The following is a 20487-nucleotide window of genomic DNA, read 5'->3' as shown; positions in this document are numbered from 1 at the left end:
CAACATTTTTTCCCCCACGCGCTCTGTGTTAGCCATACAGTGTGTAAACCATTTCTGTGAGAACTTTGATTTGTGGCCCTCGAATGAAGATGGATTGCCGGGTCTGAAAAACAAGCGTACAACAGAACAAAGGACTTAGTGGAGCCTTTGGCTAAGAGTGTTTTTCCCAGAAAACTATATCGAAAGTGCTCAACTGATCTGACTATGCTCAATTAGGCAATGCTTTATTTCAGGTTCAACAGGACTAGAAATGAAATGCTACAGTCTATCACACGTTTAATGAGACATCTTTTTTTGAAGACCATAATAATACTTTTTCATAAATTGAACATCGGTTCAGTTTTTAATTAAAAACCCAAAGGTCTGCCCAACCACTTCATTTTCAGCACTTACAAACAAAGTGAGCCGGTAAACTTTAAGCCATCTCTCTGCTTTCTTTGTTCAGAATAAGTTGCTTACTTTACGGGCAAACTTTAAGCAAATCTGGCCGTAGCCACCATATGTTTATGAAAGCGCTTGGCTTTTGAGCCATAATTTCCAACAATTTGTTGAGCTGGAGGCTAGAGGGCCGTGCTGCTGCTGTGTATAAAATTACAATAAATCCTTGCATTTTAGCTGCAAATAAACAAAGATTTGCAGCGCAGAAAACGAAGTCTGAGCGCGCTAAAACAAAACAGAAGGAATCGGAAGGCCGAAGTATATGGAGGAGTATGGGGAAATGAGGCCAGGACGAGAGTGCATGCAAAGTAGCATTTTAAGTTGCCCGGAAAAGCGGAAAAGGCGGAAAGGGCGGAAAACGTTGAGGGGGATATTCCAAGACCCTGGGAACTGGGAACTGTGAACTGTGCATGCTTCAGGATGTTAAATCAACATGTAAGCATTTAATGCGGCGCTCCAAAGCTGAAAAAGCGTAAAATTCCCCAAATGACCATAAATTTCTGTGTTTGGCATCGCAATTGTTGTTGTTACCCTTTTGCCCTTTCGCCGTCTCACTCGCTCCACTTGTTCTCCTTCTCCTTCCCACACACTGCACACATACATATATATAACTGCTGGCAAGTGTAGAGAAATGGAGAAAACTTCAACAAGCACTTGTAAAAATAAATGGCATTTTGGGTTATGTGCAATAATAAAATGGAAATTGTGCAAAAATATTGTCGCCTCTACCAAAAATTCTGGACTGCCAGTGGAGCAAACAGGTGAGGAGGGGGAAATGGTAAGAGGAAAGCGGTAAGGGGTAAGGGGAAAGGGGTAAGAGACCGGGGAATATCTGGTTAAGCTGCCTGCTTGGCCTGGCTAACTGGGCACCATATAATGGCCGATGATGTACGTCCTTGTTGGTTTTAGACCCTGTGTTGACAGTGAATCTTTCGAGAAATTGTTTGGAAAAATATGAATGGGTTTTCACTCATTTTTGGGTGGGGAAAATCGCATGGATTGCTGTTCGAGGATATCAGTTTATGGAAGCTTTGTTCTATGGTCATAAAAAATGCGTTTGCTGCTAGTATTCAATGGGTTCTGCAAAGAAGTGGAGTAATGGAATTTTAGATGTACGGCATAATCGATAAAATATTGATAAATGCAACAAAAAAACATATAGTTGCGTTCTAGCATTGTGCCAAGTTCCCAATAATTTATAGGGCACTAAAAACCAAGAGTTGATACTAAATTTAAGCTCAATTGTTCTTTATGTGGATGTTTATAGTTGATTTACATGTGGGATCATTTCTCTCTTGAATGCTCACAAGCATACTGCTGGTATTAAATGATACATTTTAAAGTCACAATCTAGCGAAACTTTAAATTTCATTCCCGACTGTACCTGCTAGTTACTTTATTATGACTGCGAAATGAGGCAGCATACTTGACACGAAGCTGATTTCAGGCAAAGTTTCTAATTTCACGCCCTCCTGACAGCTTGGCATCCTTTCTCCCAGGATCTCCCCCGCAGCGAGAGATGTCAACTTGCCATATGCAAATGACTTGCTTATCAAATAAATTTTTTTTTTTGTTTCTGTAGGGGTGCGCCGTTTACCGGTGGGGTTACGGGACTAAGTACTTGGTTTGCTTGCCCAGGGAACAATGCGTGCGAGTGGTGGTACAACTGTGCGTATGCGCAATTTTCACATTGTTTCAATATCACGCATACGTTAAATTGTAACTGTGTATGTTCAGGAGGAAGGTTTATTGGGGATGGGGCCACGGGGTTTTGGGGTAGGTGCTCGTTTCGGTTTGTCGGTGCTCTCTGTTCGGTTTTTGGTTTCGGTTTTTCGCCTCTGGCATTTCCAAGTATGCACAAGTAATGTGTGAAAATTAAATTTTTCGTGGCTCCCGCAAAAGTGTCGGTCTGTCTGCGTATGTGTGCGTTTCTTGGATGTGTGTGGGTGTGCGAGTTTTTGTGTGCTTGTGTGTATTTGCGTATTTGTGTGAGTAACGCACACGTTTGCGATTTTGTGCTAAACATTACCATTACGCTTCTACCCCCCACAACAAACTCAGCAAAAGGGCGTGAAGAATAAAACTTAATTCAATCTGCATATCTTCCTTCACCCCTCGTCATGCTGTTGCTCTTGCTGTTTGCTGTTTAAGGAATATTTAATTAAATTTCGCCTGGCCATTGTTGCTGTTATTGTTGCCAGGCGACAATTCTTAATTGAAAGCCCCGTTGCAGAAGTGATTATCATTGAGTTCGTCCTTTGATTTATGTGAGCACTGCGAGGCATAAAATTGAAACACACCAAATGAGTTGAGTGTGTGTGTGTGTGTGTATGTAGAGCATTTCAAACGAAGTATTATGTTAAGAAATTTAAGATTTATGGCGTCTTATGGGGGCATAAACAATTCACTCCTAATTCCAATATTTTTTTGGCAGCGCACTTTACATAATTGATATACACACACTTCCTATGGCATTTCCCCCCCATTAACCGCATCAAGCTTCATTTGAGTTCAATCAAAGCCGAAAGCCGTTCAATATGAATGCCAAAGTCCAGTGTGTCCAAATGCCATCGAATCGGTCGCCAAGTGACAGCCACAAAAGCCACAGAAACCTTTTTGCCCGTCTGCCAAGCGTGACGCAAAATTGCAAATGTCAAACGCTTCGCAAGGATACAGAACCCAGAATGCACCGGAAGAAGTTTCTAGCTCTAAATAATTTCATTTATTTTAAGTTTGGCCTTCTAAACATCAAGGTATACATACAAGGTATTTCATGGGCATATATTATGTTTAAGATTTAAGAACTTTTGGGCTAAGTACGCAAATTGGGCCACAACCTTTGCTGTTTCTTCCAGTGCCATTGTGTGTTCAAACGATTTTAGCCGAGGGGTGAAACGATTTGGTTTCCCTGGAAAGCCGCAAGCGTCTGAAACTTCTTTGTCCCAAAAACTTGGACTAATTGAGTTGGTTTAACCGGCGAAACCCGATGCCAATTAGCAAAAGGGAATTGATTTGAGGAGAGAGCGGGTGGTGGTATACTGAAACGTACACGCATACGTATGGCAGTAAAAACAAACATTAAATTTACCAACAAATGCCAAATGCAAATATCAAATGCAGACATTAACAGAATCGTATGGCAGGCAATTTAATTTAGCTACGAAATGTTGTTGAAATTACAGCTCCGAAAATTGCAGAAAATTATGCCAAAAGTCCTTAGAGCTCGCATGCCTTTCTAGCTTTCATGTTTGTGCAGGGAAATTGCAGAAAGGAGAGGAAATTCTAATGTAAATTTCATGCCAACACATTTTGGGACACAAAAATGCAGCAGCAACGCCGAGATATTTGATGTCTCCATCTCGCTCGCTCTGCATTTGTGTGTGTGTGTGTGTTTGTGTGCGTGTGTGTGTAGCGGAAATACTTGGCATGCCTCATTGAAGCTCGTTAGCTGACTTATTGCTAGAGTCTGGCTAAGGATTGATGTTGACAGCTCATGGCGGCACTTTCAATTGAAATAAATCCCCACAAACACACTAACACACCAACACACATCGAGAAAATGCGAGCTGAAAAAATACGACATTTGCCAATTTGCTGTCATGTCCCTTTTGCCACGCCCATTAGCCCATTACACACACATACAATCACGTGCGAAGAAAGTGGGCGGAAGATATCGCATGGAAGACCAGCGGCATTGTCAATACTTGTGCCTTTTTACAGCTCATTCACAGGCTGCCTTCGGCTCATTTCTCATGGCTTTTCCATTTCCCTCGCATTGAACGCTCCGCAAACCCCTCGCCAAGTGTTTTTCAAGTGGAGATTAGCACGATTCCTGTGCAGCTTATGGCGAGGATGCGGCCCCTTTTATCAGTTCGATTGGTTTGCTTGTTCAACTGTTTTCCTTTTGCCTCAATTTCTTTGAGTTGTTTGCCAAATAAAGATTTGAGTCGTTCACAATAAGGCAGGAAGTGGTAAACTTAACACAATGCCTAATATCACTGATTCACATGCTTTGAAAGAATTAATCACTTAAAAAGAAAGGCTTACAAACAACACATAAAACATAAAGTGAATTAATATTATCTAATGTTAACAGTACCTTGTGTACCTTATGAAGTGAAGTTCATTTTATTTTTTGTAAGATTTTTAAAACACTTTCTCATGTGTTTCAGTGCAGTTTATTCCGACTAAGGCTTGATTTTTCCATTTAAAAATTCTCTTATATGTTCTCTTTGCTTCCTCGGCAGTTTCCACATTAATTGCTACATTTACTGAAGGACTGACCGACATCTAACGATGTAAAAAATAGGCCTGATGCCGCGAGATATAAAAGAGAAATGCTTCGAAATGGAATCATTTGCACCTGTAAAGGGGCATTAAAAAAGGGACTAGAATTGTGGGCGGCTAGGAGTCTTGGAGCTTGGGGCTGAGATGGGCAGACATGAGTGGCAATCAACAAGAAACACACACGTAGAGTTGCAAACAAATTAGAGCACGCACGAATGGCCTGGTCACAAAAGCAATTCGGTGAAGAAGGAGCGTTTCAGGGAGGAGGACACAAAAGCAAGACAGAGGAGAATCTCAAAGCCGAAATGACGTGAGTTTCTGGCCACTTTTTCCCCCAAGCGGTATTAATATAATTGACTAGATGCCGTCGCTAGGCGAGGGGTATCACAAGTATATGCAGAAAATGCAAAATAAGCGGACAAAGATGGCACTCTAGAAGAAAAAAAAAAGAAAATCGCTTGGCTATTATCCTCAGGCTGTCGACTGACTGACCGCCGGGGCGTATACGTAATTTAAGCAGCTTTAAGTCAGGCCCAATCGCTGGCAACGGCCATGCCGTGTCGAAATCTGTCCCTCGCATCCATTCCTTGCGGGGATTGGGACACACCATCCACCTAGAGCTCCACCTACACGCACATCTGCTCCTAAGCCGCTGCACGCACATGAAATATCCAGCAAAAAGTCCTTGAGCACGGCACACAAAAATAGAAAAGAGGCAAATCCAGTGGCGGGGCCAACTCGAACTGGCACTTAAGAGCGTCGATGTCATGTCGACACGGCGGGTGGGGTTGAAAAAAAAAATATCGGAGGCAGGAGCACACTGAGAGATAAACTGTATGCTTGGGAAACTATTCTATATGGGATTTCATATGAGCTTTAAGGGGATTTTATGGGGTTTATTACATTTTTAAGAACTGTTCATGATGCTTTAACGATAATTTTGTTTTTAGATTTTTTGAAGATTTTTTCTGAGTGCACAATAGGCAGGGGCAGGGACAAAAACAGCGTCAAGTGTTGCCGGCGCCTAAAGTAACTGAAGTTGGCAAATACCGCGAATCGAATGGGTGGTGAGGGAAGGGAAGGGGAGGAAACTGGATAGGATCTGGATAGCAACTGGATGGGTGAAGAGGGGAGCGGAGGTGTAGCAGCGGGCCAACTGACACCGTCTAAAGCGGGCGACATGGAGTTAAGTGGCGTAAAGCGTGTACTTAATCGCTTAAAGCATTAGAATTTGAAATTGAATATCATAAAGGATATTCAGAAGTGCGCGCTCGAAAAAAGAACTGCCGAGAAAAGAATCCATGCAAAACAAGACAAGCGAAGCAAAAAAAAATAATGTTTAAATAGGGCACACAGCAAATAGTTGTAAAATGTTTCCCCAGAAAGAGATAGGAGCACGGCGTGCGAAAGAGAGGCTGCGAGAACATTTTGCAAATAGTTGAAAGTCTGTGTGGAGTTGAAGGAGTTTCCCTGCCGTCGAATTGACGACTCGTAAAATTGTTTTAAGGTGCGACATAAAGTGTGAATGGCGGGCTAAAGGGTCGGCGTTTCCGGACGATAAACAAATTGTTGAGAGAATCTCATTTTTATCGCAATTGAATCAATTTGCTGACTTCTGGCTGAAACGGCGATAAATGCGGTGGTTTCACATGACTGAACATGGCTAAAATCAGAACGAATTTCCATGCAATTTAATACATCATTGTAAAAGTGCACTAATATTATGGAAAGTTGAAAAAGTATCTTGTTATAACAGTTATTACTGCGACTATGGTAATATTTTTGCAGAAAAATTATGCGGTAATTAGTGAAATTACATTAGCAACAGCTTGGATTTCATTCATGCAAACCATTTTGCTGAAAACTAACAGAAATAAATAAAGTGCTGAAATTACAGCCGAAAATAATGCATAAATGTTGTAAAAGTTTAAAGTTTAAAAGTTTAATCATTTTGAAGTGAAATTTATGGCACAAAAACTGCCAACCAGCTTTCAATGGGCGACTGAACGAGCAAGAAGAATGATTTGCGGAAAATCCAAATGCGTGTCCGCCCGCCCAGATGGCATTAAAAATGCATGACATTTTGACAATTGATGGGCCAAGGAATCGATAACATCAAATATGCATTGCCAAGGGGGCGACTTTGGGGGGCGGCCATCGGCCATCTGACAATTTGCAATTTGCTTTTATCATCTTAATTTGATTTGCAGGGTGTTTGTAGAGTGGGCCAAGTGGGTAAAGTGGATCAAAGTGGGGCAAAGGCGGTGGAAAGGCAGCTCGATAATGAAGCGGAGCTGGTTAAATTAGCACAGCATTCAATTATTCAGTTCGCATGGCAGTGGTCGGGAGAATAACGTCTTTCAATCTCAGTATAAATATACATAGGATTTATGTATATATATATATACTAAAATATATCGATTCCCGGCCGCAAAACGAAACAAATTGAAAATGCTGTCAGTAATTGTCTTGGTATTAGCGCTTTTGAAAGCAGCTAGTGGCTTCATCATTACCGTGGATGCCCACGAGACGATGTGCTTCTACGATCACGCCAATGTCAGCGACAAGGTGACCATGTCCTTCGAGGTAATGGAAGGTGGCTTCAAGGATGTGGGCGTCGAGATCTCGGGACCCGACGACGATCGCCTGCACCACTCCCAGCAGGACACCTTAGGCAGCTTCACCTTCACGGCCATGAAAGAGGGCCAGTACCAGTTGTGCTTCGACAATAAAATGTCTACGCTGACTCCCAAGATCCTGATGTTCCAGTTCCAAGTGGCCAGGGCCATTGAGTTCTACATGGACTCCTCGAAACGAGGAGACGACGTCATCGAGCAGGCGGCTGTCCAGTCGATGATCAACGAACTCTCCGCCAAACTGGGAGCCGTGAAGATGGAGCAGGAGTACATGCACTTCCGCTATCGCGGCCACTTGGAGGTCAGCGATATGGTGGAACTGCGGGTCCTGGCGTGGTCTATATTTGCGCCCATGATGCTGATCATTACGGCGGTTCTGGAGATATACTATCTCAAGCATTTCTTCGAAGTCAAGCGCGTGGTTTGAACTGCAAACCTAAGAAAGCTTTTCTATTTGGTTTAATAGTCGCGAATGGAAGTCTATAGGATTTTAGAAACTACACGCCATATTAGAGCATTTTCCTCATCATTTTCCTAAGGAAAGATAATTATTAAATGAATCCAATTGCTTGATTATAACTACCAATCAGACGTCTTTCCATGTAGCTTTTCTTTCCCATCAATTTGTTGCATATTTCACGCTTCACAAACCATAAAACTTCTGCGTCCTGGGGGCTGGTTCAAGTATCCATAAAGTTCACTTCACCTATATTGAGTCTGCATTGGATTAGCAGTGGAAATTTATGACGGCCGTCCACACATGGCCAATACACCAGTCGAGTTGGAAACTTATCATATTCATTCACAACTTTCTCCCGCCGCTTTCTCTGCTCCTTGGCAAAACAAAGCCAAAGTTTTTGCCTATTATTTACGACAATGTCGCGTCAAGTTTTTCCCGCTCCTCTATTTGTTTTATTTTTTTTTTGGTTTTTCTATACCCGTGCCAGGGGTGTATATGTATTGCCCTATAAAGCAGCAAGTTTTCCCTACATTTTTTCGTTGGTTGTTGCATAATAAAATGAAGCATGTTGTGAGCGCTCTCGAGACGCGGCATCTGGTGGCGCAAGAAGAATGAATAAAGGACACCCGACTTGGTACAATATTGTTCCCCAGCGTCAAATGAAAGCAAAAGTTCGGGGAGCAGGACGAACAAGTCGGGGAATGGAAACAGGAACGGGGCCAATGTGGTGCAAGTAATCCAATGGAGCAGCACGCAAATAAAGTTCGCAAGGCAAAACAGGGAAGGCAACTGAGGTTGGACAGGGAGTTAACTGGCCGAGAGAAAACCCGACTCCCTGAAGGATATTTTTCGAAGAATTTTATTTCGAATTCACATTCCCTGCTTGCTCGAAGGCAAGTATGAACTTGTATATTTAAATTTTAGTCATTTCCCTTCTTAAAAATATAAATAGAGTGTTAAAAAGAAAGTTGGCCATTAACCCTTGCAGGGAAATACATCGCACTTTGATTTCTCCGCCAGATGCTACTCGACATTCCGATAGCCCATCATCTCTCATCATTATCGCCTGTCAGGACCTCATGCCATGGCCCGAGCCTCAATTATGTTTTGCATCCTTCAGAGCTGTTCACATAATTGCATTACTTGCAGAGCTGCCGGGGTTAAAGGCAGTGGTTGGCCTTGGGCTGCTCCGGGTTCAAATGTTCTCCCCCCTGAAGTTGCCCCAACCAACTAAGTACTCCCACACACAGCCATCGTGGCAATTCAATTTTCTATTATGTCAGGCCGAGTTGAAAGCAATGTAATGTTAATAAAATACTGCCACCAGCCTCAGCCTCCGTTTCAGTCTCAGCCCCAGCTACAGATGGGTACGGGCATCTAGTGGGTCTAGAGCTTCAGTTGGAGCAACAATGGCGGCAGCCATGGCAACATGGCGTATACGCAACGTGGTGCGCCTTTTGTCCTGCCTACGAGTATTTACCCACAACACAGCAAACACACGAGCCATATGAGCGGTGGGGTTAGGTGGTGTTATTTGACATTTATTTGCCATTTCGAACCACAGTGGTTGCACTACAAAAAATGATGTGAAATGGGGCACAGTTACAGTTCAGAACTCACTTCACTTTAAGAACTTTTCAGTGCTTATTTAAATGTTATATAAATATAACACAGCTTGCGATAACATCATTTCAAATATAATATGTGAATTGCTATAAGCCTGAATTATATTTAATGCAACACAATAATAATTGAATGACCATGGTAAATTGGGGATTTCCTAATGGAAACTGTTTTTCGTTTGTGTATTTGGCGGCACCTACCTCGTTTCTGTGGCGCCTGCATCGAGGATGGCGATGGCGTCGCCAGGCGCTCACCCACCAGCTGGAGGAGCAGCAGGAGCATCAACAGGCCACAGTTGAGTGCTCCTGATCCGGCGGCAGCTCCTTTGTTCCGCCCCATCGTTGGACGACCCGCGACTCCACTGGATCCTTGACTTTGGTTTTTGTTTCGGTTTCGGTTTGGGTGTCGGTATTGATTCCACAATTCGCTGGAGCGTTTGCTTTGGTGCATTTTCGGTTTGGTTTTGTGCACTTCACTTTCACAACTACCGTTTATATATATTGCGCAGCACCTATTTTGTTTTATTTGGTCATTGCATAATCTACTAAAATATTGATTTAAATTCGAAAGAAAAACAGCTATTGTGAAATTTTCGTCAAATATTTGTTACGTTTTTTTTTTTGTTTGATAATTGGAAATGCATTTTCCTTTATCTCTCTTATTATTTTACGCATTTAGCGTTCCATATTTGCTATTAATTAAAATGCAATTTGCTTCATAATTGATTTTTTATTCATGGTCAACATATTTTTTGCCATCTTTTAATGGCTCATTGTTTGGTCATCATTAGTCATGGGAAATCCAGCGAGAGCTGAAAAACGAGTAAAATCCCGGGAGGCGAACTGTTGGCAATCATTCTTCATTAGAAGGGGCCAACATGTCAAGGACTTTTCGAGGACGACCGCAGAAATTTCGCAGCTTTCTTCTCCGCTGGTATTTTCTTTTTCATTTTTTTGGCTGATAAATATCAAAAATTCACAGTTGCATTGCCATGAAAATTGGCAACGCCAAAAAAAAAGGAATGCAAAACGAAAATACTTTTTTCTGGCAGCCAACTAAGGGTTGCCGACGCTCTGTGGAGCTTGAAAAATTGCAGCAATTAGTGGTGCCTGGAGGTCAACCAACCATCGAGCCAAAAAGGACACGGACCCACACCAACACGGCCAGAATCAGGATCCGGTGCTGCAACCTGGCGACGTGAGCCAGCCAAGAAAAATGTGGCGCAAATATTTTGGTTACGTTTTTTCACTTGTTTTGCTTTGAAATACCTTTAAAGGGGGCATTTTTTGGTGCAGACTGACATGGAGCTTGTGGGAAAGGAAAACGATGACATCGTTTTGAAATCTAGAAAATAGCTGGGTATTACATTGGATTTTTAATAGCCATGGTTTGCCATCGTCTGTTATTATTATTTATGACATTATGTTCTTTTATGAAGTTAAATGATTTGCAGTTTTATTCATTCAACACAACAAATGAATTATTTCACGTGTAAGTGCATTTTTTTAATTGTTTGATAGGCGCTTTCCGCTGCGACGCATTTGGTTTCATATTTCATTAAAAATATAAGCCCCATCCACCGGTATTTCAATGATGAATGCCTGCTTGGTCAACTCGAAGGATTCGTTTTGTGGGCGGGTCGTTTTGTGGGCTCAGCTGGTTCAATATTTGAATGGGTCGCACGGGTTTTTATTGCACCTCTAGGCGCATTCAATTATTTATGCAAACGCTTCGAAGGGAAGCAACAAAAAAACGAAAAAAAAAAACAACAAAAAGCCGAAATGCGGCGGCAATAAAAATCAAAGTGGGAGCAAGTTCAGTTGTGGCATGTGGCATATGGCGAAAAAGGGACGATAACTGGAAAAGAATAACACAGGGACAAAAACAAAAGCCAAACGAGCGAAAGCCAAACGAGCGAAAGCCAAACGAGCGAAAGCCACACGAAAATAAATGGATAGGGAAAACATCCTGATGGCCATTGACGGATGTGGCACGCGTTTCTCCTTTTATATTTTTTTTATCCTTATTTTGTGTTTGCGGAGGCACTTTATAAAAAATCAAGTAGCCGCCATGGAGTCCTACGATGAGCTGATGCCACCGTCCACCGTCCACCGACCATTGAGCATTGAAAATTTAATATTTAATTTTAACGAAGGTTATCAATTACAATTACACAATGGAGCAACACGCACCACAAAACACAACACCTTATACACGTTGGAACTACGGAGCACTGCGAACCGCTTCTGCTGACTTCTGCAGACGAACTGAGCGCGAATTTAATGAGCTGCTTTGGCGAAATCCGACGAACTCACATATACATATATGTGTGTGTGTGCGAATCCGAGCTAAAGCCAACACGACGACACGACCTCAGGCTTCGACTTGCCACGGCAAACTGGCGACTATTTCAGATTTCTCTGATGAAAACGAACGGGGACGAGCGGCAAACGAAGCAGAAGCTCTGAATGAAAGTGAAGCTGATATCCCGACGAACCCAAAAACTGAGCGAAACGGTACAGCCCGTTTCCGGGGAGCGTGAAAGCTCTGATTTGTGCGTAATGCTCTCTCTCCTGAGAAATCTCTGGCTCTCCCGAACCATCTGACCTTTGTTTACGCCAAATCAGCTGTTCGCCGTTCAATTCGCACGTGGTTGTGGAGAGAACAACAACAAAGTCCGTGTTTTGATGCGGCATTACGTAAGCAAGCAACGCCAGCAAATCGGTTAGCGGAAAATTTGGGCAAGGGATACTAAGGGTGCACAGTGGAAAAGCCACATAATACTTAAGACTTTGCGGTAACAATCAAAATATGCACAAGTTAGAACGGCTTATATTAAATATTTATATTAAAAATATCTACATTGAATATAAAATATTAAAAAAACAACAAAAATCGTCCTTGTTTAAGTTAAAGGCTTTCTGCTCTACCATTTAATATAAAGTAAATACCGAACCACAAAGAAATATCGCTTAAAAAATGATTCTTTTGAATGCCCCATGTCACAAGCCCACCCACAAAATCACCCACTCCCGCTCAAAGTGCTCTTCATCGAGGGCGACTGATTGCGTGGACAACTGGCGACGACCTTCGCATGCCAATCAGATTGGGGATCGCGGTGGGCGGACTGGGGCAACTGGGGTACGGACCGCTCCGCTCCACTGCAGATTCCGAAACCCACCCACCGTAACGTGCCCCCCATAACCTTTAAGTATAACGGTAACGGTTGAGTTTTAAGATGGTCGGAAAGAAAGGTGGGGGTATTTTTTGTTTTTTTTTTTATAGCTACTCGTATCAACCGTCAGCTTCAGGTGCAGGTAGTGTCCTGCCGCTGCTCTCTTTATTTTCTCATTTCCTGGCCATCCTCAAGGATGTGCGCAGGTGTCAGGACCAGAGGTAGGGCCACTAAAAATATAAAAACAAAAAAAACGTCCTGCCTTTTTCGTTTTATTTTGCTTAATTTTCGTTTTATGTTTTGACACCATTTGGTAAAGTTTTCCGCATCTCGTCCTGACACTTACAAGTTTGCCTCTTGTTGCCGTTGACATTTTTATACATCATCTGGCCCGTTGGAGGACTTTTCCCCACCTGCCGGTCACCATTAAGTGGCCCCATATCGCTACCGAATTTCTTACATTGCTATTTAATTTCAGCCTTTCTTTATTTCGGTGTGTTTTTTGTGTTACCCCCGAAATGCAGACATAAAGTCTTTTTGTTGCCCATAAAGGCAAGTGCTTCGCTTCCTTCAGCTTTCGTTTTATATTTTATTAGGCCCATATAAGCAAAAGAAGTGCGAAAAACAAATCTTGAAAGTGCGAAAAGGTGGGCCACACTTTGATCAATATTGAATAAACTTCAAATGGATTCGATTTCATAAAAATTTCAGCGACTCTTGCATACCTTTGGGTTATCTTTGACATTCAAAGCTTGCACAGGCCATAAAATATTTAACATAATTGTTATACAATTGATTTAAATGGGATAGAATGGTTCGATAAATATGTGCAAAAAATTACAAATTAATTACAATTCAAAATGGCCGCAGGCAGCCGCAATTATTCGATTTATGTGCCGGCTGTGCATCAGAAATCACGCATACGCCTCGTGCGCCGCCCTCATTTTTGCCAATGCCTTTGGCCATTGCAATTGAACACATAATAAATATTTATGCAGACAGTTGCTGTTGTTGTTCTACACACACACATACAGCCACCCACACACACACACACACACACATGCTGTGCGTAATTACACAAACGCACCCATACATGGATGGTATTTGTGTTTTCCCAGATTATTAAAGTTATTTTCTTTGGCCGCCCCGCCCACCGCTTCAGCAGTTTCACCTGCTGGCGCTTTTCCTTGCCTTGGAACCCACCTTTTGTTTATGTTTACACACATGAATGTATAAATTACGATGCCAGGTTTTTGTAAACAAAATGAGTTTTGCCTGCGGGCCGACAGAACGGAGCACCCACTCTCCCACGCCTCTGGGCCACCGGCTTCTCCCGTTGGCCACATTTAAATATTTGCGCACGGAATTATTTTCCCTGGCATAAAGTGTGGCCAGGTAGACGTTTTACAAAGTCAAACAAAAGCTGCCACCGCCACCTCACCCGCCTGTCGAGCTGTTAACCTCTGACCCCGCCCCTTGTCAGGACGCCCGATTTGTGACCCCTCCCCCTTCCCGCCACCAGCCCTCCGCCTTTCCACCACCCACTCGGTCATTGGGAATTTTAATTAAATTTAAATGAAGATTTATTACACTTTTCATTGGCGGCTGGTCGACCTTCAATTGTCCTTCGATTAAGCTGCAATTGAAAGCAAAACAATCGAATCAAAAGCAAGAGAGAATGCTACAGCCGAGTTACCCGACTATCGGATACAGATAGCTGGTTTTTTAGGTATATCTAAGTTAACCCTAAAAAATGTATACTTTTTGTGTGTACTTCAGTTTTGTTGTATATAATGGTTTAGCTGTGAAATATAAGTTCATTATTACATATAACGAGAATGAACAATTGGAACAATCAAACCTAGAAAAGCCTCTTCTCCCTAATGGAGGGTGGTGGTCCATTGGTCGTCGTAGCTGCTGATCCACTATCCGACTCAAAGCCCGTGGCTCGCACAAACGGCCTCGGACGGATGATGACGAAGTGACAGACCAGCCTGGCGTCCACCACCAGGACAGCGCCGCAGTTATCGAAGATGTCGCAGTAGTTGGGGGCGGAGAATATGGTGACCAACTGGCGGTCGGCGAAGAACTCGTAGCCATCCTCGACCACCTGATGGGCGCGGACAATCAGATTGAACTTGTGCTGCATGAGGAAGCCCTCCACAATGTTGGCTCCAAAGGTGTAGCTGACACCCCGATCGTTGGACGCCCACGTCCCAGTTGACTCATCCGGATCCGACCAGAGCAAATCGCACAGCAGCCCATCGCTGGGCACTTCGGTGGGTCGATGCAGCCGACGGATGTCGTCCAGATTCTTCAGATCCGGACTCAGTCCGCCATGGACGCAGAAAATGCGATCGGCCACGATGGCAGCCACTGGCATGCAGTCGTAGCAATCTACAAAGGAGCGCCACAATTTAATGCTATATCGTCGCTTGCACTCGTCGAAAAATCCATACACTCGATTCAGATCCGCTGACTCGTGATTGCCGCGCAGCAGAAAGAAATTCTCCGGATAGCGAAGCTTATAGGTCAACAGCAGGGCCAGAGTTTCGATGGAGCTCTGACCCCGATCCACGTAATCGCCCAGGAACAGGAAGTTGGACAGCGGCGGCATGCCGCACTGCTGAAAGATCCTCAACAGATCCTTGAACTGCCCATGCAGATCCCCGCATATCTTCACCGGAGCACTCAGTTCCAGGAGCATTGGTTGCGATAGAAACAGTTCCCGGCTCGCATCGCATAGATATGTGATGGTGGCCTCGCTCAAATTCCCGGCCCTTCGGTTTCCCACCGCCTGCGTCTTCAGCTGACTGATAATGATGTCCAGTTGGGTCATTCGGTTCTTTTCCTCCTTGGTGTACTCCTTACCAGTGGATAAAGCGGTGGAACGACGAGACATAGTTTTCTTATTTCTTAACTTCTAATGGAGTGTTGGTTTCAGAATGCTCACTTGCTTGGAGAAATGTGCGTATTCGTCTAGCAACTTTTCAAAAGTTAACTTTCACACAGAACGGATACAAAAAACAGAGCCTTCTCGCTTTCTTTTAGTTTTAGCCAAAATATATTTTTTTAATTATTGTTTATCACTTGGTGTGGTTTATTCCGCATAGCTTAAATAGTTTACTTGGCATTGGTGCAAAACTTGCTTGTTTTGGGCGTATTTATCACTGCATTTACTTCCACATTTTTTCTCTTTCCTATATACAAATTCGCTTTGATGCCATTTGTCCTTTTTTGGCGCTATCTTTTGCCCCTCGACCGTTTCAATTATCAGACACTTGGCATAAATTTGGCAAAAACAAAGAGTCGGAAGACATTTAAATGCGAGCTTTCGATAACAGGGCAAAAGCGCAGCAAAATTGCTTGTTTACTCGCTGTTGACCCTTGACACGACCCTCCCATCCGCGTGGGAGGAGCCACCCCATCACCCACTCACCCCTTCGGCTACTTTTGGCCACGAATCGAGGACCCAGCTGCATTTTGGCCACTCGTAATTCCGGATCACAGGGCTTCCTGCACTTGTAATGCGGCTTAAAAGAGTGAGCGGGAGCGAAGAGCTTTTTGATAGCGTTTCGGGCCATCTAGGGTTTTAAGTTGCCGCTCGAAAAAATCCTTTATTTCGCAGCCGAGAACGTTGTCCTTCGGACAACTCGGAGCGCGTTTTGAATACATTTTTGAATCAGTGTCGACACTGTTTGCTTTTTATGTCACTCTTTTCCCTTTTTTTTCACCCAGCTCTTAGATCTCAGTGCGAAACGAGTTCCTTGTGTGCCCATCGGCCACCTCCCCCGCTCCCCGTTTTGGGTTTTATGCGATTTGTGTACTTCCGGATGTAGTGGCTCCAGCCCGGGGACTCATGTGTGTTTTACCACTCGGGCAACCTAAAAACCACTGGCAACTTTGAAGCCCACCGACCCATTTGTCCCGCCCAGAATGTATTTAATTGCAAGCGGCGCTCAAATAGGATTTGTGCATTGTTTTCTGTGGTGGATGTAATGCATGGCTGCGGGGAAAAACCCATTTCCCCCACCCACCCCCACTCTCCCTGGGTTGTTTGCATTTTTTCCTCAGGCAGCATGCGGAATCTATTTTAATGTCAGTTTAATTCAATGCCCCAGCGGTTCTCTAATGCGCTGCGGGAGCTTTGAAGGGTTCCCTTGTGCGGCAAATGTAATTAAATTGTGGCCAAAGTGGGATAATCCCCATCGTTCTTTTCGATATGGGTACTTAGTGCGACTCTGTGACTATGTTATATGGGTTTAGAATCAGCATTTTGGGACAAAATCACACAATGTAATGAACTCAATTTCAAATGTTACCAGATTTGACCAACTCGATAGTCAAATATTTTAAGATGTCTATAATTTAAGTTGAAACCACTCTTTTCGTTACCGTCTGAATACCAATTTCAGGGAATTTTCCCTCAATCGCCTCACTGGGGACTCAAAGTCGAACAGCTTTCAAGCGTTCCTTGAAATCTGAAGCAGTCAAAGGCGCTTGGCTTATTTCCGTTTCCGCTGGCTGCCATATTTTCCGACCCCCCACCGCATATCAGCTCCCCATTTTTACCTCAGCAAAGCAATTTTCGACTGGCAAAAAAAAAAGAAAAGCAAAATCGCACGCTTGAATTTGGATTTGAAAAGGGGAGAGTGCAAAAGGGTGTGTGGTTAGGTCAGCAGAACTGACTGCCTTTGTTGCGGCCATCCCATTGTGTCGCCGGAAATATTCAATTTTCAATTTTCATTTCGCTGGACAGCAAAAATTGGCAAGCGAAAACAAAAGACGTGCACAGAGAGCGAGAAAATCTGCTAAGCGCATTCACTCGAAGAGGAATGCCGAATGAAAGAAATCAATTCAATTATTACGTTTTCATTGTATTGCACTGCACTGTGCGGATTTATGAAGGTGTGCTGCAATGTTGCTGCCAGAGCGAGTTAATCTAAATGAAATGTGCAACACGAATGGACAGCATACTTTTTACACCAGTCGTTGTTGCCACATGAAGGACACAAAACTATCTGCTGACCGGCGGTGACAATGTCATCGCAACACAATAAAGCGCTCAACGGGGCCCAGGGTAAATATAAATTTATTGAAATATTATTTATGACTTGGAAAATTGCTGGAAGCCGACTTTAATCCTCGTTACTTAGCAGACAAGTTCCCTGCTGGGCTCGACTCGGTTATCGTTTGTTTTGGCCATTTTCCAGGGTCATTAGCTGATGGCCGTGATGCTGCTGCTGATGATAATGATGATGCTGAACCGAACGGAACTCAACAGAACCAAAGGCGACCAATTCTGGTGGGGTGTGGGAAACTGGAACTGGTCCTGGGGGCTCGCAGCTCCAGCTGGGCGTTAGACCAAAATGAAATTGGTTTTTGAAAATATTTTGTAATATTATCGCCTCTGATAAGTAAAATTCTTTGGTTGCCAGCTAGTGAAAATGTGTGAATAAATAATTAAATACCGGAAAATTCACAGCAGAATAGATAATAGATAGTCAAACTAAATGTAATCTAAAGAATATCTGTCATACTTTAATTTCGTGAACCTGGTTCATGGTGTTTAAGGAATCTCAACGTGAAGCACTTTAAAAGCTGACCGACCTGCTCGGAATACATATCAAGTGGAAGACCTGCAGTTGAGCCATAATGACCCATCCTTTAGCGTCCATCGGTAAACATTAAGGAGAGCTCGTAAAGTAGTCAATTGAACCGCATTCCAACAGCTCGCTGACAGCCTCAGGGAAATACGTTGGTTCACTTATTAAATTGGCCCGAAGCTTAAAGCTGTTTGCGCCGAGTTGCGAGTGGTGGAATATGGGTAGAAGAATCTGAAGACAGAAGCTTGTTTTAATTAAAATTTTAATTTAATTCCTTCCGGTTTTACATTTTTTTTTTTTTGTTGTTGCCTCCTTGTTTTATTTCACACACATCAAACGGGATGGAAACGCTGCGGGGACCAGCCAGACATCAAGTGGCCGAAATTAAAATCTGCTGCAAGCACTTGACACTTGGGTGAAGTCGGGGGGAGAGAGGGGGGGGACTCGTTGCGTTGTCAAACTGCAAACTACATAAGTGACAAAAATTACGCATACGCACTGTGGCCCGGCTGCGAAAATAGCACGTATAATGAAAGCAACCAGGGCGCAATATATTGAAGTGTGTGTGTGTGTGTGTGGACGCTCATTAACACTTCGTCGAGTGGTGCGGTTCCAACTTGAAGTTTGTTTTTGAGAGGAAAATACGAACTGAAAGATGATCTCAGACCGCGAAAGAGAGCGTATATGTGTGTGTGTGTGTGCAAACAGTAAATCACTGAAAATAGCTGGCAAAATAAGTGCCACAAAGATTTAGTAAGACATGCCCACAGCTATCGTTCTTTCACTCTTTTCTCCTCCATCACATTTCACACTTTTCGCCTGCCGCCAGGCACTACAGTTGAGCTTCGGTAAAACGAACATAAAATTGTTGTTTACCCAGAAAGCATTTGTATAGGCAACCATCACTAAAACAAAGTTCGTATAGATTTTCTTAATAAACCTAAAAATTATTAAATATGGATTTCAGTAAAAGCACATTTGACTGTAGGCGCCGCTCAAAAGGTTTTGCCTACTTTTCGGCCTCACTCGGTGTGGCTGACTTTTAGCAGTCGCTTGACACATGCATCTGCACAGAGGCAAACACAAACACAAACACAAGCTCAGAGTGAGACACAGACATAGACAGTGAGTCCTTCGTGTGATATCCTCTTTTGGCTGGCAGAATTTACCAAAGACACCGAGTGCCAGGCACTTGACGTTGACGAGCCTGTGGATAAGATGCTCCTGGCTCCTGTCTTCTTGCAAAAATGAGATGTGGAATGGGACAGGACAGCCGGTTGGATGAGTAGAATGAGTTTGATGGGAGCGGGCCTGGGAGCGATAAGCGAGCGGATAATGATGTACTGGAGCTGCACTCCACCGAGAGTCGTGAGTCGACAGTCATTGAGCACGCGGCGTATGAGTAATGTGCCATGTTAGTTAGTAGGTTAGTTAGGTTGGTCGACTGCTCCGCTACTTGGATGGCAGAGCGAAGGACCAAGCTCTGCCCTTTGACCAGAAAGAATGATGCAATTTCCAGACCACAATTTACCATTTTAATGGCCTTGGCAGACGGACCAGCGGGCAGGACATTGGCGTTTCAATGATGCACTTAGCACAACCATCTCTTTCTGGCTTTTTGCCCCTCTATCTCACTCACTGCATTTTTTGAGCTTATGCATGTAAGAAATTTAGAGTAAAGCACCTCATTAAATTGAAAAATGTCTACAATTTGCAGGACATTATGTCCGCAACTAATGCATGCCCTTCGAAAAGTAGTTCATGTCCTTATTCGGTCCACACATTCGTACATATCTGACTTTGTCTGCCACTCTGTCTCCCTCAGAACGAACAAATTGTTTAACTTCTCCACTTTTAAATCTCTTTTGGTCTGAACGAGCTCAATCTATACGGATGTGCATGTGTATAAATTTGCAGTGTTAATGCAATTTTAAGCTGCTTTATTAATGATTTTTCCTTTGGTTTACCTTCCAGCTTTCAGAAACGATTGCAGCTGTGCTACTGTGGGAGAAAATAAAATTCAAAAGCATATACATTTTACAACCATCAAAGGACTTTAAGTCGCATTGATTTTTATATTCATGGCAGACAAACAAAATCAGCCAAATAAGTAATTGTATACATATGTTGAAATCAGATTTCATTTCAAGGGTATACAATAGGTGTTACAAATAGCTCAATTTGCATTAATCATAAGAATGAAAAGTTTTTAAGGCAAATTAGTGAATACTACCTTTACCAATAAGTCTTGAACCACTGTGT

General features: G+C 43.2%; 3 protein-coding genes across 7 annotated transcripts in view; 1 reads left to right on the top strand and 2 right to left on the bottom strand.

Moving 5' to 3' along the window:
* LOC6530536 overlaps window positions 1-11847 on the bottom strand; it is a 55186-nt gene extending 43339 nt beyond the window's left edge. The window contains exons 1-2 of one of the 5 annotated variants that reach the window (XM_039372037.1): window positions 11637-11847; window positions 9645-9988 (exon numbers count right to left, since the gene is read on the bottom strand). In XM_039372037.1, the coding sequence (XP_039227971.1) occupies window positions 9645-9894 (250 nt within the window). In that variant the 5' untranslated portion in view covers window positions 9895-9988; window positions 11637-11847. Of the gene's footprint in view, window positions 1-9644; window positions 10104-11636 lie in introns of those variants that run through there. The other 4 variants (XM_039372036.1, XM_039372038.1, XM_039372039.1 and 1 more) reach the window with 4 other exon arrangements.
* Window positions 7057-7947, top strand: LOC6530534 (transmembrane emp24 domain-containing protein 2). Its single transcript, XM_002091413.4, has one exon. It carries the CDS (start codon window positions 7177-7179, stop codon window positions 7786-7788), a length of 612 nt encoding a protein of 203 aa, XP_002091449.1. The 5' UTR covers window positions 7057-7176; the 3' UTR covers window positions 7789-7947.
* Window positions 11848-14380: 2533 nt separating the features above from the next.
* LOC6530532 (serine/threonine-protein phosphatase alpha-2 isoform) lies at window positions 14381-15625 on the bottom strand. The gene is made up of 2 exons (XM_039372902.1): window positions 14481-15625; window positions 14381-14421 (listed from the first exon to the last, which is right to left on the bottom strand). The coding sequence occupies exon 1, from the start codon at window positions 15519-15521 to the stop codon at window positions 14481-14483; it is 1041 nt and encodes a 346-aa protein (XP_039228836.1). The 5' UTR covers window positions 15522-15625; the 3' UTR covers window positions 14381-14421.
* Between the last annotated feature and the right edge of the window lie 4862 nt (window positions 15626-20487).

This window comes from Drosophila yakuba, chromosome 2R (assembly GCF_016746365.2).
Source record: "Drosophila yakuba strain Tai18E2 chromosome 2R, Prin_Dyak_Tai18E2_2.1, whole genome shotgun sequence".
NCBI lineage: Eukaryota > Metazoa > Arthropoda > Insecta > Diptera > Drosophilidae > Drosophila > Drosophila yakuba.
The sequence above is the reverse complement of the archived record's forward strand: the minus strand, read 5'-3'. Positions and strand labels throughout refer to the sequence as shown.

Bases quoted from the DNA above. Each gene is read 5' to 3' on its own strand.
- LOC6530532 (XM_039372902.1), bottom strand. From the start codon at position 15,521: ATGTCTCGTCGTTCCACCGCTTTATCCACTGGTAAGGAGTACACCAAG.
- LOC6530534 (XM_002091413.4), top strand. From the start codon at position 7,177: ATGCTGTCAGTAATTGTCTTGGTATTAGCGCTTTTGAAAGCAGCTAGT.